The 18,769-nt window shown below is 51.0% G+C and overlaps 1 protein-coding gene across 3 annotated transcripts; it reads left to right on the top strand.

Annotated features, from left to right (window-relative positions):
- Window positions 1-333: 333 nt before the first annotated feature.
- Window positions 334-16,855, top strand: PLD2 (phospholipase D2; the record flags this gene model as incomplete). 3 transcript variants are annotated; one of them, XM_080712131.1, is made up of 24 exons in its annotated part: window positions 334-451; window positions 530-660; window positions 743-885; window positions 1,266-1,371; window positions 1,461-1,526; window positions 1,651-1,709; window positions 1,855-1,947; window positions 2,030-2,182; window positions 2,618-2,767; window positions 8,286-8,369; window positions 8,499-8,577; window positions 9,258-9,368; window positions 9,497-9,667; window positions 10,690-10,816; window positions 10,994-11,112; window positions 11,203-11,316; window positions 11,453-11,557; window positions 11,772-11,860; window positions 11,963-12,076; window positions 12,217-12,266; window positions 13,633-13,767; window positions 13,944-14,097; window positions 16,273-16,387; window positions 16,631-16,855. In XM_080712131.1, 24 exons carry the CDS (start codon window positions 343-345, stop codon window positions 16,853-16,855), a joined length of 2,802 nt encoding a protein of 933 aa, XP_080568257.1. The 3 variants fall into 3 exon arrangements, with proteins under 3 accessions (XP_080568257.1, XP_080568255.1, XP_080568256.1); XM_080712129.1 differs by having other exon boundaries at window positions 343-451; window positions 12,184-12,266; XM_080712130.1 differs by having other exon boundaries at window positions 343-451; window positions 13,944-14,064.
- Window positions 16,856-18,769: the final 1,914 nt, after the last annotated feature.

Raw genomic sequence — 18,769 nt, forward strand, 5'->3', positions numbered from 1 at the left:
GAGGCGCCGCACGCCCGGGTTGCGGGGTCTCCCTCCCGGGCGGGGAGCGCGAACTTCCTCATTCCCGCCGGACCCCCGCGGGGCGGCCGGCCGGCCGGGCTCCGGGCTCCGGATCCAGCCCCGCGGCCCCCGCCCCGCTCGGGCCGTCCCGCCCGCCGTCCCGGGCTCTGGTGCGGGCCGGGGCGGGCCCGGGGCTTCCGATGCAGCTGGGGCGGGGCCGCGGAACGGCGGCGCCGGAACCCGAGGGCAGCCGCGGGTCTCGGGAGGGGGGGGTGGGTGGGCGCTGGGGGGGCAGGCTCCGCAGGGCGCACCGCTCCCCACAGGCGGCCCCACATTCCTGGGATGGCGGCGACCCGGGAGAGCCCCTTCCCCTCTGGGGACGACCTGGATTCCAGCCAGTTACACATGGAGCCGGACGAGATGGACACTCTGAGGGAGGGAGAGGACCCAGGTACGTGAGGGAGTGTGGCGCCCGGGGAGGGGGCCGAGGCCGCCCGGAACCTACGCCTTGGGCTTTCTTTCCTCCTAGCCGACAGAATGCACCCCTTCCTGGCCATCTACGACCTTCAGCCTCTGAAAGTGCGCCCCTTGGTGTTCGCCCAGGGGGTCCCTGTCACAGCCCAGGTGGTGGGCACCGAAAGATACACGAGTGGATCCAAGGTGGCTGGGCGGCACAGGGAGGGGCGGGCAGGGGAGGCCTGGCCGGAGTGGGAGACCCGGGCTCAGCGCCTCGCACCCCCAGGTGGGGACCTGCACCCTGTATTCCGTCCGCTTGACTCACGGCAACTTTACCTGGACAACCAAGAAGAAGTTCCGGCATTTCCAGGAGCTGCACCGGGACCTCCTGAGACACAAAGTCCTGATGAGTCTGCTCCCTCTGGCTCGGTGAGGGGACTGGACCGCTTCCCTGAAGAGCAGGTGCCCCGCACCTGGGGCCACCACCACTCTCTTCTGCCCATCTACCTTTCTTCTCCCAGGCACTTTGCTCCCCACCCCCAACAGGGCCACAGGGCCCCCTTCCCTGACCCCGGTTCCCAGGAAACTTACCCTTCTCAGCTCTCCCTTGGCTGTGGTTCTATGCCAATATCTCAGCTGGGATGGATGCCCACAATGCCCGTGGCAGCCTCTCCCTCCTCTTGTCTCCATTCCCAGAGTAGGGAACCTTCCTTCCGCCAGTCTCTAGGCCTCCCCCGCCCTCCCGTTGCCAGAGTTCCAGGCCCAGACCCAACAGCCCTTACCCGAGCCTCACCCTATCCCTTCCACAGCTTTGCTGTTGCCCATGCTCCAGCCCCAGAAGAAGCAAACAGAGAGATGCCCTCTCTACCCCGAGGAGGGCCTGAGGGCTCCACCAGACACGCGGCCAGCAAACAGGTGCGACCAGACACCAGGTGCTCCGGGGAGGTCTGCAATGTGCAAATGGCTCTGGTCTCATCTGTCTCTCTCGCCCATCCACCCTTCAGAAATACCTGGAGAATTACCTCAACTGCCTCCTGACCATGTCATTCTACCGAAACTACCACGCCATGGTAAGGTCCAGGGACTTTTGAGGTGGCGCGGGATAATCAGGTCAGGGGGCCAGGGGGCAGAGTTGCAGAGTCTGTAAGTCTGAGGGGCCCGGGTCCCCGTCCAAGCTTCTGTCTTCCTCTGCAGACTGAATTCCTGGAAGTCAGCCAACTCTCCTTTCTCCCAGACCTGGGCTCCAAAGGACTGTGAGTGTCTGACGCCCTCATCCAGCAACAGAGACCAGTCCCCCTTTCTTCCTGCCTGAGAACCAGGCAGGCAGTGCCGTGGTACAGGGTGGGCTGGGTTCGGGAGTTCCTACTCAGCATCTCTTCTTCCTGATTGTCCCCGCAGAGAAGGGGTGATCCGGAAGCGCTCGGGCGGCCACCGCGTTCCTGGCCTCACTTGCTGTGGCAGAGACCAAGTTTGTTATCGCTGGTCCAAGAGGTGAGGGCTCAGGTGGGCAGGGCCGGGGAGGGAGGTGCCCAGACAGGGGGACAGGGGAAATGCCGAGTCCTTCCTGCTCCAGGTGGCTGGTGGTGAAGGACTCCTTCCTGTTGTACATGTGCCTGGAGACCGGCGTCATCTCCTTCGTTCAGCTCTTTGACCCGGGCTTTGAGGTGCAGGTGGGGAAAAGGAGCACAGAGGCGCGGTATGGGGTGCGGATCGACACTTCCCACAGGTAAGGTCTCCGCCTGCGTAGTGGAGAGCAGCCTATGGCTCCCAAGGGCACTGAGCAGGGCGACCACGGGAGAGAGCAGGGCTTTTCCATCCCGTGCCTCTTTGACTCGGTTGCAGCTTGGGAGCAGAGAATTAGTCCAGCCAGGTGCATGGTATGTTCTTAGAGTCAGAGTCCAGAGAAAAGGGAGTTAGTGTAAGCTGGGGGAAGGGCTCCCCATATGAATGAAAAGGAACTCCATTCATTACATTATCCACTCCACAAACCCGAGTGCCTGCTGCAGTCCCGCGAATAAGGCAGATATACGCCCAGTGTCTATGGAGTCCTGAGCAGGGACTAAGGAAGGAAGTGGGGGAAAGTAAGAGCCCAGTGGGAAGGCCTGTGGGGAGGCGCAGGCGGAGGGTGAGGATTAGTAGTCCTTCTCACTGTTCTGTCCAGGTCCCTGATTCTCAAGTGCAGCAGCTACCGGCAGGCACGGTGGTGGGGCCAGGAGATCACTGAGCTGGCGCAGGGCCCAGGCAAAGACTTCCTACAGCTGCACCGGCATGAGAGCTATGCCCCACCCCGGCCTGGAACCCTGGCCCTGTGGTGAGACCCTGATGTCTTTTCTGAGCTTGTGTGCAGCTCTCTTGACTCCTTCACTATTCTCTGAGTTCTTAACCCTTCCTTCTATCTCCTTCTTAACCCTTCTCTCTGCAGTACCTGCTTTGACTTCTCTAATCTCCCGACTTCTTTAACCGCATAGAGTTCTCTGACCTCTTAGGATCTTTTTATAGTAGTAGAGATTGGACCCAGGGGCACTCTTCCACTGAGCTACATTCCAAGCCCTTTATTTATTTTTATTTTGAGACAGGGTCTCACTAAGTTGGCCAGGCTAGCCTCAAACTTGTTTGTAATCCTTCTGCCTCAGCCTCTGGAGTTTTGGGGTTTATAGTCATAGGCTACCACACCCAACACTTAAAATCTTTTTACCAGCTGGGCATGATGGTGCACGATTGTAATTCCAGTACTTGGAAGGCTGAGACAGGAGGATCGCAGGTTCCAGGACAGACTTAGCAAGTAGTGAGACTCTCATCAATCTAGTAAAACCCTGTTTCCAAGAAAAATAAAACAGGGCTGGGAATATAGTTAGGCTGTAGAATGCCCCTCGGTTCAATCTCTGGTGCCACAAAACAAACATCCAAACCTTTTTAACCCAAGTAACCTCAATTATCTCCTCTAATTTTTTTTTTTTTTTTGTACTGGGGATGGAACCCAGGGGCATTCTACCTCTGAGCTACACCCCCTGCCCTATTTTTTATTCTTTATTTTGAAACAGGGTCTCACTGAGTTGCAGAAGGCCTCACTAAGTGGCTGAGGCTGTCCACAAACCACGATCCTCCCATCTCAGCCTCCCAAATGCTGGGATTACAAGCGTGTGTCACCACACCCTGCTCCCTATTTTTTATTCTTTATTTTGAAACAAGGTCTCACTGAGTTGCAAAGGGCCTCACTAAATAGCTGAGGCTGGCCAAGAACTGTGATCCTCCTGTCTCAGCCTCCCAAAGGCTGGGATTACAAGCGTGCGCCACCACACCCGGCTTCCTCTAAATTTTTAAATTAATTCCTTCACATAATAAGTCTGTGTGTGTGTGTGTGTGTGTGTGTGTGTTTGTGTGTCTGTCTGTCTGTCTGTCTGTCTCTCTCTCTCTCTCTCTTTGTTTCTTTCTTGTACTGGGAACCCAGAGGTATTCTACCTCTGAGCTATACCACCAATCCTTTTTATTTTATTGTATGTATGTATCTATGTATGTATGTGTGTGGGGGGGTATTGGAGATTAAACCCAAGAGCATTCTATCTCTGAGCTATACCCCCAGTCCTATTTTATTGTTTATTTTGAAACAGGGTTTCCCTAAGTTGTGTAGGGTCTTATGTTGCTAAGGCTGGCTACAAACCTGCAATCCTCCTATCTCAGCCTCCCAACTGCTGGGATTACAAGCATGTACCACCGCACCTGGCTTTTTAATTTTATTTTAATTTATATTTTTTATTTTGAAACAGGGTCTTGGTAAATTGCTAAGGTTGGCCTTGAATCTGTGATCCTCCCATTGGGATTATAGGCATGTGCCACCACGCCCGGCTTAATAAGCATTTCCTAAGTACCTACTATGTGCCCAGTCCAGTGCTGGTAATAAGACACAGGCTTCTCTGGTTTGAGAGGAAGGTGATGTAATAATAAAACAATGAACTTGTCATCCTGGTGATGGATACAGGATAAGGAGAATGTAGGGGGTGCGTCTGCCTCAGCAACAGGATGTCAGGACAGGCTTTCAGCATATGTAACCCTGAGGTTTCCTTTAGCGAGATAAAACAAAGGTCAGTCTAGCCAGAGAACATAGAAATAGCTTGACGTGATCGGGAACCCGGAGGACTGATTGTACTACAGAGTGGGGAGGAGCCGAGAGGAGCCTGGGACTCTGCACCTGATCTTGCAGGGCCCAGCCTAACAGTGAGCCTGGAATTTATCATGCACAGAGGGGAGTGGGGGAAGGAATTTTTTCTTTGAGGTGGTGTTGAGTTTTTTTTTGTTGTTGTTGTTTTTAAGTGGTACTGGGGACTGAACCAAGGGGAATTCTACCAGCCTCTTTTGTTTTTGTTTTTGTTTTTGTTTTGGTACTGGGGGTGGAGCCCAAGGGCTTTCTACCTCCGGGCTACACTCCCAGACCTATTTTATATTTTATTTGGAAACAGGGTCTCACTAAGTTTCTGATAGCCTCACTAAGTAGCTGAGGCTGACTTCGAACCTGCGCGATCCCCGTCTCAGCCTCCCAAGCGCGGGGATTACAAGCGTGCGCCACCACACCCGGCTTGGTTTTTGTTTTGAAACAGGTACTCGCTAAATTGCTGAGGCTGCCCTCAAAACTTTGATACTCCTGTCTCAACCTCCCAAGTCTTAGGATTACAGGCGTGTACCACTACACCTGGCTGTTTTTGTTTCTGCACAAGAAATAATGATAGCTACTACTATGTAGCATTTATTGGTGCCAGGAACTGTTTTTTTTTGTTTGTTTGTTTTTGTTGTTGTTGTTGTTGGTACTGAGGGTGGAACCCAGGGGCTTTCTACCTCCAGTTTATACTCCCAGACTTGTTTTTTTTTTAAATATATTTTATTTGGAAATAAGATCTCACTAAGTTGCTGAGAGCCTCACTAAGTAGCTGAGGCTGGCTTCAAACCTGTGCGATCCTCCTGTCTCAGCCTCCCAAGTGCAGGGATTACAAGCGTGCGCCACCATGCCTGGGAGGAACTATTTTACATGCTTTAACCTACTGGATTCTTACAACTCTATGAGCAGGTACAATTGTCATCTCTCTCTTTTTTAACTGTGAATTTTTAAATTTATTTTGTGGTACTGGGCATTACTACCTGTGATCTACACCCTCAGTTCTACTTTTTATTCTTTACTTTTGAAACAGGATCTCACTAAGTTGAGGGCCTCACTAAGTAGCTGAGGCTGGCTGTGAACCTGTGGTCCTCCTGTCTCAGCCTCCCAAGTACTAGGTTACAAGCATGCACCACTGTGCATGGCTCATATCTCTCTCTCTCTCTCTCTCTCTCTCTCTCTCTCTCTCTCTCTCTCTCTCTCTCTCTCTCTCTGTGATACTGGGGATGGAATCCAGGGGCATTCTACCTCCGACCTATACTCCCAGCCCTATTTTTTATTCTTTATTTTGAATCAGGGTCTCACTGAGTTGCGGAGGGCCTCACTGAGTAGCTGAGGCCGGGTGTGTGGCACACTCCTGGGTTCAATCTCCAGAAGCACAATAAATAAATAAAATGCTTAGGCAAAGATTTTGTTTATAGCAGCATTGTCTGTACAAGTAGAACATGGGAAATAACGTAAAAGTCTAATCTCTAACACTTATGTTAGGTGGAAATATTAAGTTGCAGAAGTGGGTATGTGATCTCCCTTACATTAAAATAAAAAAGATGGGCATGGTGGCACACACTTGTAATCCCAGTACTTGGGAGGCTGAGACAGGAAGATCACAGGTTCAAGGCCAGCCTCAGCTACTTTGTGAGGCCCTCTGCAACTTAGTAAGACTCTGTTTCAAAATAAAAAATAAAATAGGGCTGGGGGTGTAGCTCGGAAATAGATCTGGTGTTACTGGGGGAAAAAAAAAAAAAGGGGACAGGGCATAGTGACCCATGCCTGTAATTCCAGTACTTAGAAGGCTGAGACAGAAGGATTGCAATTTTGAGGCCAGTACATGGTAGCTTAGGATACCTTGTTTCAAATAAAAAATAAAATTGTGCTGGGTGTAGCTTAGAGGTAGGGTGCCTCTGGGTTCCATCCCTAGCACTACACAAAAATAAATACATAAAGTTAAACAATACAGTAACACATTAAGTAAAAATAGTTAAAATTCTCATTCATTACCCAGCTTCTTCCCCCTTATTCCTCCCCACATCTCAACCCCACAATCCTTTGTGGGATATCAAAAGTAACCTGGCCACAGTTTGATAGTTTGATATTTATCCTCCCAGATCCTTTCCTCCCAGATCTATTTCCGAGCTACACCCCCAGCCCTATTTTATTTTTTATTTTGAAACAGAGTCTTACTAAGTTGCAGAGGGCCTCACAAAGTAGCTGAGGCTGGCCTTGAACCTGTGATCTTCCTGTCTCAGCCTCCCAAGTACTGGGATTACAAGTGTGTGCCACCATGCCCACCTTTTTTATTTTAATGTAAGGGAGATCACATACCCACTTCTGCAACTTAATATTTCCACCTAACATAAGTGTTAGAGATTAGACTTTTACGTTATTTCCCATGTTCTACTTGTACAGACAATGCTGCTATAAACAAAATCTTTGCCTAAGCATTTTATTTATTTATTGTGCTTCTGGAGATTGAACCCAGGAGTGTGCCACATACCCGGCTAAAAATCACTATATATATTTAATGGTGTTAAAGAGTATACACAAGCTGGCAGTGGTGACACATGCTTGTAATCCCAGTACTAGGGAGGCGGAGACAGGAGGATCACAGGTTCGTGGCTAGTCCCAGCAAGTAGTGAGACGCCCAGAAACTTAGTGAGACCCTGTTTCAAAACAAAAAATAAAAGCCGGGCGTGGTGGCTCACGCTTGTAATCCCTGCGCTTGGGAGGCTGAGACAGGAGGTTCGCACAGGTTTGAAGCCAGCCTCAGCTACTTAATGAGGCTCTCAGCAACTTAGTGAGACCCTGTTTCCAAATAAAATATAAAATAGGTCTGGGAATATAGCCCCGGAGGTAGAAAGCCTCTGGGTTCCATCCCCAGTAACACACACACACACACACACACACACACACACACACACACACACACAAATACCCTGGCATATATATATGCCAGGCATAGTAGCACATGCCTGTAATCCCAGCATTTGGGAGGCTGAGACAGGAAGATCGCAGTTTGCAGACAGCCTCAGCTACTTAGGCCCTTTGCAACTCAGTGAGACCCTGTTTCAAAACAAAAGAATAAAAAATAGGGCTGAGGGTATAGTTCGGAGGTAGAATGCCCCTGGATTCCATCCTTCGTACTGCAAAAAAAAAAAAAAAAAAAGAGTTGGATGTGGCTTGGATATAGAATGCCCCTGAGTTTAATCTGTGGAACTTGATCATACTCCCAGCCTCTAATCCAGTTCCTTATTTCACAGTGTCTTTTGTCTTTTTTTTTTCCTCCCTTCGGTACTGAGGATGGAACCCAGGGGCATTCTACCTCCAAGCTACATACACCCCTGCCCTATTTTTTATTCTTTATTTTGAAACAGGGTCTCACTGAGTTGCAGAGGGCCTCAGTAAGTAGCTGAGGCTGGCTGCAAACCTGGATCCTCCTGTCTCAGCCTCTCGAATTCTGGAATTACAAGTGTGCACCACTCTGCCTGGCTTGTCTTTTTTTTTTTTTTAATGTAGCTAATACTGGGAAATCATACTGGTGATTCATCTGGTACCATCTGACCTTTCTAATCTTCCTGATCCTTGACCCTGCTGTCACCTCTAACCCAAGGCTATCCTCTGGTCTTCACTCTCCAGAGCTTTTCTGGTTTCTGATTCTCCTGACCTCCTTGGCTTGGCCTCCCCCCAGGTTTGTGAATGGGGCAGGTTACTTTGCTGCTGTGGCAGATGCCATCCTGAGAGCGCGGGAGGAGATTTTCATCACAGATTGGTGGTGAGTGGGGATAGGCCCGTGCAAAAAGGGGCAGGAGGGGCCTGTGGCAGATCAGGGCACAGGTGGAGGGGCGGGGCGGCTGCCTGTCTGGAGCTTAGCTTGCCCCTTTCTCCCTGCCCTGAATCCTAGGTTGAGTCCTGAGGTTTACTTGAAGCGCCCGGCCCATTCAGATGACTGGAGACTAGACATTATGCTCAAGAGGAAAGCGGTGAGGGAGATGGCGGGGCTGGAGCGGAGGAGGCATGGTGGGGGTTGCCGGTGGTCGAGGTTAACTGGAAGGACAGCTGCATGGGAGAAAGTAGGGAATCTGAGGCTTCGGGGGGTGGGGGAGAAACTTGCCCATCCTGTCAAACCACACCTCCTCCTGGCTCCCTCATTCCAAGATTGGCATACATTTCTCTCCAAGTGCTCATAACACTTTATTGTGTTACCCGAGGGTGCATATGTCTCTTGCTGGACAGATTAACATCACTAGCTCCAGTACAAAGCACACACCTGTCATGTAGGGGGTATTTGTGGGTGTCAGTGGCCGGGAGGAGGCTACAGGGTTGCCGGAAAGTGGTGGGTAAGTGGCTGGATAGATCAGATGATGGAGAGGGAGACGGAGGGAAAGACGTGCATTGGAAAGAGAGAGTGGGTGGGAAGATGGATGAACACTCAACAGCAAATAAGATGAAGAGTCAATGGACAGGAAGATGGATGGTAGTGAAGGGTAGATGTGTGACAGATGAGTGGGTGAGCAGAGAGGTGCCTTTCAGTCTGAGTTTGCTGCAAGCGTCAAGGCAGGTGTGTGTGGATCTTCAGGCTGGGTGGGGGGACTTACAGGAATGCTGAGCAGGAAGAAGAGGATGGAGAGGTTCTATTTCTAATTCCCCCACTCACCACCAGGAGGAGGGTGTCCGAGTATCTGTCCTGCTGTTTAAGGAAGTGGAACTGGCCTTGGGCATCAACAGTGGCTATAGCAAGAGGACTCTGATGCTGTTGCACCCCAACATAAAGGTGACCCTTGGGCCTCAGAGCCCCTTCCCACTCTGCAGCCCTCCTCGCCACACTCCCCTAAACCCTCTGCCCCTCCTTGCTCTCATCTTTCCATCCATCACTCCTCTGTTTTCTCTATCACCCTCCAGGTGATGCGCCACCCAAACCAGGTGACATTGTGGGCCCACCATGAGAAGCTTCTGGTGGTAGACCAAGTAGTGGCCTTCTTGGGCGGGCTGGACCTTGCCTATGGCCGCTGGGATGACCTGCAGTACCGGCTGACGGATCTCGGGGACTCCTCTGAGTCAGCTGCCTCACAGGTAATTCTTCCAAGGCCTTCCTAAACTCCCCCAACACAGTTCCCTTAAATACACACCCATTCCCAGCTTCAGCCTTCCCGCTGGTCGTTCCAAGCACTGCCCCCCTCAGATTCTTTAGCCTTCCTGGGAACCCAAGAACTCACTTTTAAATATTATAAATGAAGCCAGGCATAATGACAAATACTTATAATCCCAGTATCTGAGAGGCAGAGACAGGAGGATTACAGGTTGGAGGCCAGCCTCTGCAATATTATAGTAAGACTCTCAGTAAACCTAAGGACTGGTCCCAGCCTTTTTTTTTTTTTTTTTTTTTTTTAGGTTCTGGGGATGGAACCCAGGGGCTTTCTACCTCCAAGCTACACACCTCCTATTTTTTAGTCTTTTTATTTTATTTTTGTGGTACTGGGGATGGAACCCAGGGGCTTTTCTACCTCTGGGCTATACTCTCAGATCTTTTTTATACTTTATTTGGAAACAGGGTCTCACTAAGTTGCTAGAGCCTCACTAAACAGCTGAGGCTGGCTTCAAACCTGTGTGATCCTCCTGTCTCAGACTCCCAAGTGCTGGGATTATAAGCATGCACCACCATGCCCGGAAGTCTTTTTATTTTTTGAAATAGGATCTCACTGAGTTGTGAAGGGCCTCACTAAGTAGCTGAGGCTGTCCATAAATCACGATCCTCTGGTCTCTGCCTTCCAAATGCTGGGATTATAAGCATCCGCCACCATGCCCGGAACGAGACCCTGTTTTAAAACAAAAAGTAAAAAAAGATTGGGGATGTAGTTAGGAGATTGAATGCCCCTGGGTTCAATCCCCAGTACCACACACCAAAAAAGAAGAAAATACGGTAACCCAGTCTCTTCCCTGTTTCCACTAACTCCAAGTGCAGCTGAAAGGAAGGGCTGGGGTCACTCTCCCTTCCACCGTTCTCTGTCTCTCATTGTCCCAGTGTTCTTCTATTCTCTTTGGCCTGGCTCTGTATGGCCCCATCATCTCGCCTCGCCCTGGTGTTCCCCCTACAGCCTTCCACTCCGTGCCCTGACCCTGCAGCTACCCCAGACCTCTCTCACAACCAATACTTCTGGTTAGGCAAGGACTATAGCAATCTCATCACCAAGGACTGGGTGCAACTGGACCGGCCTTTTGAAGGTGAGGCTCCCATCCAGCAAGGCCTCCGAGAGCTGGGAGCAGGGGCTGAAGTTGGGACTGGGATTGAGAATGGGATAAGATGGGTCAGGGATAGTGCAGCCTTCCCTCTGCTAGGCCCCTCCTCCTCCCTGCTCCATGGAATCCAGCACTGATCCCTGACTCTCCTGGAACTCCCAGATTTCATTGACAGGGAGACCGTGCCCCGGATGCCATGGCGGGACGTTGGGGTGGCTGTCCATGGCTCAGCTGCCCGGGACCTTGCCCGGCACTTCATCCAGCGCTGGAACTTCACCAAGGTGCTCATTTCCGCTGGTGGGGCTGGACAGAGGGAGGGAGCCAGGCTCAGCCTGCCACCTCCTTCTAACTCTGATATCCCTTCATCTCAGACTACCAAGGCCAAGTACAAGATACCCATGTACCCCTACCTGCTGCCCAAGTCCACCAGCACCGCAAACCAGCTCCCCTTCACGCTCCCGGGGGGGCAGTGCACCACTGTGCAGGTGAGGCTGCTGACTTTAACAGGCCCTCGCCACCCCGTCCCTTCAGCCCGTGCCCCGTCCATTCTCTCGGACGTGAGATTCCCAGATGCCTCTTCTCCCGGGGTTAGGAACCATATAACATTAATTGCGCCACTAGGTCTTGCGTTCTGTGGACCGCTGGTCAGCAGGGACCTTGGAGAACTCCATCCTCAATGCCTACCTGCACACCATCAGGGAGAGCCAGCACTTCCTCTACATCGAGGTCTGACTGCAGTCAGGGTCGGGAGAGGATGGAAGGGATGTTCCCAGGGAGAGACTAAGGTGGCCAGTGGGATCAGTCACCAAGGCCTGATGTGGCTGGGTCTGGGGCAGATGCAGAAGCCCAGGGACAAGGCCTGGGCTGGGGCTCGGGACCTGGGAATGGGGCCAGTGGGCGGAAGCAGACTGCTGACATCTCTCTCTGGTCCCTGCCCCAGAATCAGTTCTTCATTAGCTGCTCAGATGGGCGCACAGTTCTGAACAAGGTGGGCGATGAGATTGTGGACAGAATCCTGAAGGCCCACAAGTAAGGTGCACTGTCAGGAAGGCGGGGACAGCGGCGGGACAGCCCAGCTGCCTGGGATGGGGCTCGCCCAGGGCCACCTCAGCTCTGACTCGCCTCTCCCAGACAGGGGCAGTGTTTCCGAGTGTATGTGCTCCTGCCCTTGCTCCCGGGCTTTGAGGGTGACATCTCCACAGGGGGAGGGAACTCCATCCAGGCCATCCTGCACTTTACTTACAGGTGAGCCTGCCCAGTCAGACACTCCTCGTGGCCCACCCTGCCCCCGCCCCCGGCTCCATCCCATTCCCTACCTGCTGGACCTTTGAGGCTGGCCGCTCCCTGTCCCACCTTCCCCTCCATCACCCTTCCTCTCTTCTCAGGACCCTGTGTCGTGGGGAGTATTCCATCCTACATCGCCTCAAAGCAGCCAGTGAGTGCTGGGGTGGGGGTACAAGCCCTGAACCCAGGGAAGAGGGGGTTGGGGAGCTGGAGGCCTGGGGGGTGGAAGGAAGCTCCTCCCTCCCTCCCTCCCTCCCTCTCTCTCTCTGTCTGTCTCTGTCTCTCTCTCTCTCTCTCTCTCTCTGGTACTGGGGATTGAACTCAGGGGCATCTTACCTCTGAGCTACAACCCAGACTTTTTTACTTTTTATTTTTGTTTTATTTTTGTGGTACTGGGGATGGAACCCAGGGGCCTTCTACCTCTGGGCTACACTGCCAGACCTATTTTATATTTTATTTGGAAACAGGGTCTCACTAAGTTGCTGAGAGCCTCACTGAGTAGCTGAGGCTGGCTTCAAACCTGTGAGATCCTCCTGTCTCAGCCTCCCAAGCGCTGGGATTACAAGCATATATCACCATGCCCAGCTTTTACTTTTTATTTTGAAACAGTATCTCACTAAGTTGCTGAGGCTGGCTATGAACCTGTGATCCTCCTGTCTCAGCCTCCCATTCTCTCTCATTTTCTCACTATTGCTCTTGCTCTTTTTTTTTTTTTTTTTTTAAGTACCGAGGAATGAACCCAGTGCGCATTCTACCTCCAAGATACACTCCCAGCCCATTTTATTTTAATTGAATTTTTTCTTTTTTTATTTGTGGTACTGGGGATTGAACCCAGGGGCATGCTACCTCCGAGCTATACCCCCAGCCCTAGTTTTTATTCTTTATTTTGAAACCGGGTCTCACTGAGTTGTAAAGGGTCTCGCTAAGTAGTTGAGTCTATCTGCGAACCCAGATTCTCCTGTTTCAGACTCCTAAATGCTGGGATTACAAGCATGTGCCACTATGCCCCGATTTAATTTAATTTTATTATATGTAGTACTGGGGATTGAACCAGAGGCTTTCTACTTTTGAGCTATACCTCAACCTGATTTTATTTATTTAGAAACAGTAGATAGGTTGATACAAGTCTTACTTCTTGCTCAGGGAGTCCTCAAACCTGTAGTCCTCCTGTCTCAGCCTCCTAAGTACAGGATTACAGGCATGCACCACATGCCCTGCTCATTTTATACTTTGAAACAGGGTCTCACTAAGTTGCAGAGAACATAGTCTGAGGCCGGCCTCAAACCTGTAATCCTCCTGTCTCAGCTTCCCAAGTACCGGGATTTACAGACAGTTGCCACCATGCCTGGCTTAGGCAGCTATAATTCTTGTGTGCCTCTGGGGCTACACAGACCACAGATGGCCATTCATTGCAGGAGAAATGTGCAGGCTGGGCTCTAGGCAGGCTCTTGAAGTGAGGACACAGAAAGTAGCTCTCACCTCACTCCCCTCCTCTCCCCTGTTTCTCTTGTCTGCAGTGGGGACAGCGTGGCGGGACTACATGTCCATCTGTGGACTCCGCACACATGGAGAGCTGGGCGGGCATCCAGTCTCAGAGCTCATCTATATTCACAGCAAGATGCTCATTGCAGATGACCGGAAAGTCATCATCGGTCAGTGCTAGACTTGGGCCGCTGGTTTAGAGAGGAGGGTGGTGAGGGGAGGCACCTAGTGCCTGCAGCTGAGGCTCAAGGTAGGTGTTGCCTGCAGTGCTTTGGTAAAGGTGTTGAGGTTCTGAGCACCCCCCTCCCGGGCCCAGGTGGTCACAGTGTGTTCCATACCCCCGCAGGCTCTGCGAACATCAATGACCGGAGCTTGCTGGGAAAGAGGGACAGTGAGCTGGCCGTGCTGATTGAGGACACAGAGATGGAGCCATCCCTCATGGATGGGGCGGAGTATCAGGCTGGCAGGTTTGCCCTGAGTTTGCGGAAGCACTGCTTCAGGTAGAGCTCTGCACGGTGGAGGGGGTGGGGGTGGCAGGGGGAGGGTCTTCCTCTTGGACCAGATGCAAGAGCTGCTTAGAGCTACTACTGGCCTGTCCAATAGGCAGGCTGATCCACTTTGGTAGGGTATCAGCAAAATAGGAATACCAAAACAATGAGGAAACTTATTTGAAAAAGATTTTGTGTGTTTGTGTGGTACTGGGGGTTGAACCCAAAGGTATTCTACCTCCAGACCAATTCTGTTTTTTATTTGGAAACAGGGTCCCACGGGTTTGTTGAGAGTTTCACTAAATTGCTAAGACTAGCCCTTAAACCTGTCATCCTCTTGGCCTCCCAAGCACTGAAGTGCTGGGATTACAGGCCTGCACCACCATGCACAGCTAAAGAATTTTATTTATTTTATTTTATTTTATTTTATTTTATTTTATTTTATTTTATGGAACTCAGGGGCATTCTACTTCTGAGCTACACCACCTCTTATTTTTTTATTCTTTATTTGGAAACAGGGTCTCACTGAGTTGCAAAGGGCCTCACTAAGTAACTGAGGCTGTCCTTGAAATGCAATCCTGCAGTCTCAGCCTCCCAAATGCTGTGACTACAAGCATACACTACCACTCTTGGCAATATATATATATATATATATATATATATTTTTTTTTTTTTTTTTTTTTTTTTTTGTGGTACTGAGGGTGGAACCCAGGGGCTTTCTACCTCCAGGCTATACTCCCAGACCTATTTTATACTTTATTTGGAAACAGGATCTCACTGAGTTGCAGAGAGCCTCACTAAGTAGCTGAGGCTGGCTTCAAACCTCTGCAATCCTCCTGTCTCAGCCTCCCAAATTCTGGGATTACAAGCATGCACTATCACACCCGGCAAGAATTGTTTTTTAAAATATCAAGAGACCCTGTTTCGGCCAAGCATGGTGGCATATGCTTGTAATCCCAGCACCTGGGAGGCTGAGACAGGAGGATCACAGAGGTTCAACCAGCCTCAGCTACTTAGTGAGGCTCTCAGCCACTCAATGAGACCCTTTTTCCAAATAAAAGTATAAAATAGGTCTGGGAGTATAGTTCGAGGTAAAAAAGCCCCAGGGTTCCACACTCAGTACTACCACCAGAAGAAAAAAAAGGGAGAGAGAGACCTTGTTTCAAAATAAAGAATAAAGCTGGGCATGGTGGCGCACGCTTGTAATCCCCGCGCTTGGGAGGCAGAGACAGGAGGATCGTGCAGGTTCGAAGCCAGCCACGTGTGCTGGTTTAGGAGACCCTGTTTCCAAATAAAAATGTAAAAATAGGTCTGGGAGTGTAGCCCGGAGGTAGAAGGGCTTCCAGGAACCCCAGTACCACCAAAAATAAAATAAAATAAAATAAAATAAAAGGGCTGGGGGTGTAGCTCAGCGATAATATGCCCCTGGGGGGGGGGCGATCTACTATAATATCAGTGACTCAAGAACCTGAAACAGGAAATTCACAAATTTGAGGCTAACCTGGAAAATTAAGTTAGACTCTACCCAAAGTACAAAACAAAAAGGGCTGCTGATGTAGCTCAGGAGTGGAAAGTCCCTGGGTTCTATCCTCAGTTCTGGGTCGGGAGCAGGGTGGGGGTCCTCTAATGTACTCGTTTTATTTTATGCTTATTTTGTGCTATATAGTGCATCTTTTGGGGGAGGGTCTGGGGATGGAACCCAAGGGCATTCGACCTCTGAGCTATACCCCCCGCCCTATTTCTTATTCTTTATTTTGAAACAGGGTCTCACTAAGTTGCGGAGGGCCTCACTAAGTAGCTGAGGCTGTCCACGAACCGCGATCCTCCTCCAGTCTCAGCCTCCTGAATGCTGGGATTATAATAGTGCATCTGTGTGTGTGTGTGGTACTGGGGGTAGAGCCCAGAAGCTTTTCTACATCGGGATATTCTCCCAGACCTATTTTATACTTTATTTGGAAACAGGGTCTCACTAAGTTGCTGAGAGCCTCACTAAGTAGCTGAGGCTGGCTTCGAACCTGTGCGATCCTCCTGTCTCAGCCTCCCAAGCGCTGGGATTACAAGCATGCGCCACCACACCCAGCCTATAATGCATCTATGTTGAAGTACCAGGAAAGGGATGCTATAATTTCTGATATTAGGTTCTCTAAAGATATTAATTTGGCTCCGCTGGGATGCTTTCTTATATAGTGTGATTCTCGGGGCACATGCCCGGCCAGACTTGGACCTCCGAGACCCTGTCTGTGATGACTTCTTCCAGCTGTGGCAAGAGACAGCAGAGAACAATGCCAACATCTATGAGCAGGTGGAAGCTGCAAGGCTGGGGTTATCCTGCTGCTCAGGGTGGGATGGAGACAGTCCCACCACACAGTCGTCCCAGAAGTGGGATGAGGGCCTGGGAGGCATTTACTAGTAGGTGATCCAGTGGCCTTGGTCACTGTGAGAGAGGCTGAGAAGTGGTTTGGGGAGTTGGGAGTACAGCCCGGTTGGTTTGGACTCAAGAGAGTCTCCCCAAACCTAACTAGCTTCCATGCTCTCCTGCCCCCAGATCTTCCGCTGCCTGCCGTCCAATGCCACACGATCCCTGCGGGCTCTCCGGGAGTACGTGGCCGTGGAGCCCCTGGCCACAGTCAGCCCGACCCTGGCCCGGTCTGAGCTCACCCTGGTCCAGGGCCACCTGGTTCACTTCCCCCTCAAGTTCCTGGAGGATGAGTCTTTGCTGCCCCCCCTGGGGAGCAAGGAAGGCATGATACCCCTAGAAGTGTGGACGTAGCTGAGGCACCGGATGGGACGAGGTCACTAGCTGCTGGGTTCCACCATGTCTGGCTCCCTGCCTAACCCCTGAGGACTGAGGGCAGGCAGTGCCCTTTGAGATCTGGAGAGGCAGACATCCCTGAAGGACACTAGAAAAGTCACAAAGAAACTTACTTGAGAAGTAGCCAAGGGGGCACTCCCGAGCCAAACCTGGGAAGGCAGGGAGGGTCCCAGTGGGGCCTGTCCTCCCCGGCGCATTGTTCAGACCACTGTTTCAGTGAGAAAGTATAGGTCTTGCCAGTATTCCCGGGTCAGTCCCCTAATCCCAGGGCAGGGCCCTCCCCACCTCTGCCTCCTCCTCCTGCCCTTGTCCCTCTCCTGCCCCAGGGCCTCTCGGGCTCCAAGACTCCAAGACGGAAGGAAGGATGATGATGCCACTGTGGCTGCAGCCCCTGCTGGGGGCGGGAAGAGGACAAACTTAACTCCCTTCACCAGCCTACAACAGACACTAACTTTGTATCCGTTCAGTAAGCATTTCATAAATAAAAGTGTAGAAAAGGCACATGCCTGTTTGCTGTGGGAGCTAAATGCTCACCTCAGGGGTCCCTCCCTGCTCCTGCAGTTGACAGTGACTTCTCCCTTGTGCCATCCCACTCCTTTTATTTGTTCTGTGTGTGTCTCTGAGCTTCTTGTCTGGATTGAGAGTTCAGTCACCTGGCTTCTGAGAGCAGGAAGTGCTCATATGTGCTGCCTGGGTAGAAGGAAGGGAGGGCCAAAGCAGGACACACAGAAGACCCTGGAGCTTTTGCTACAGCCACCCACACAGGGCACCCAACAAGTGCCTAGACAGGCTGTGCTTTTTTGTGTGTGTGTGTGTGTGTGTGTGTGTGTGTGCGCGCGCGCAGTATTAGGGATTGAACCCAGAGGAGTCTATCTCTGAGCTACCCCCAGCCTTAATTTATTTTATTTATTTATTTTTTGTGACGCTAGGGATTGAACCCAGAGGTATTCTACCTTTGACCTGCACCTCAAGTTCTATTTGTGTGTGTGTGTGTGTGTGTGTGTGTGTGTGTGTGTGTGTGTGTGTGTTACTGGGGATGGAACCCAGGGGTTCACCCCCAGTCCTATTTTTATTTATTTATTATTATTTTGGGGGGGGTGGTACTAGGGGTGGAACCCAGGGGCTTTCTACCTCCAGGCTACACTCCCAGACCTATTTTATAATTTATTTGGAAACAGGGTCTCACTAAGTTGCTGAGAGCTTCACTAAGTAGCTGAGGCTTTGAACCTGCGATCCTCCTGTCTCAGCCTCCCAAACGCAGGGATTACAAACATGCGCCACCACGCCTGGCCTGTTTTTTATTTTGAAACAGGGTCTAATTTTATTATGAAACAGAGTCTTGCTAGATTGAGAGTCTCACCATTTTCTTAGGCTGTCCTTGAACCTGCCATCCTTCTGTCTTAGCCTTCCAAGTACTGGGACTACAGGCATGCACCACCATGCCTGGCTCCTAGTCCCATTTTTATTTTTTTATTTGGAAACAGGTCTTACGAGGTTGCTGAAGCTGTGCTTGAACCTAAGATCCTCCTGTCTCGGCCTCCCAAGTATTGGGATTACAGGTGTGCACCACCCTGTTCAGCTTTTTTATCTTTTTCTTTTTTTTTTTTAAACAGGTCCTTGCTAAGTTGCTGAGGCTAACTGTGGCTTCCAGTGAGCATGCGATCCTCCTGTCTCAGCCTTCCAGGTACTAGAATTACAGGTGTGCATCACCACATCCAGCAGAGGCTTCCTATTAGTCAAGTGGTAGCCCTGGGAGGAATTAGTGAAACCCCGGGAGTTGGTAAGGGTATATATACCCTTGAGTCTGGGTATATAGCTTAATGGTAGAGCTCATGGTTAGCATGACTGAGGCCCTGGAGACCCAGAACAAAA

The sequence above is a fragment of the Muscardinus avellanarius genome, assembly GCF_963383645.1.
Source record: "Muscardinus avellanarius genome assembly, chromosome: 16".
Taxonomy (NCBI): Eukaryota; Metazoa; Chordata; class Mammalia; order Rodentia; family Gliridae; genus Muscardinus; species Muscardinus avellanarius.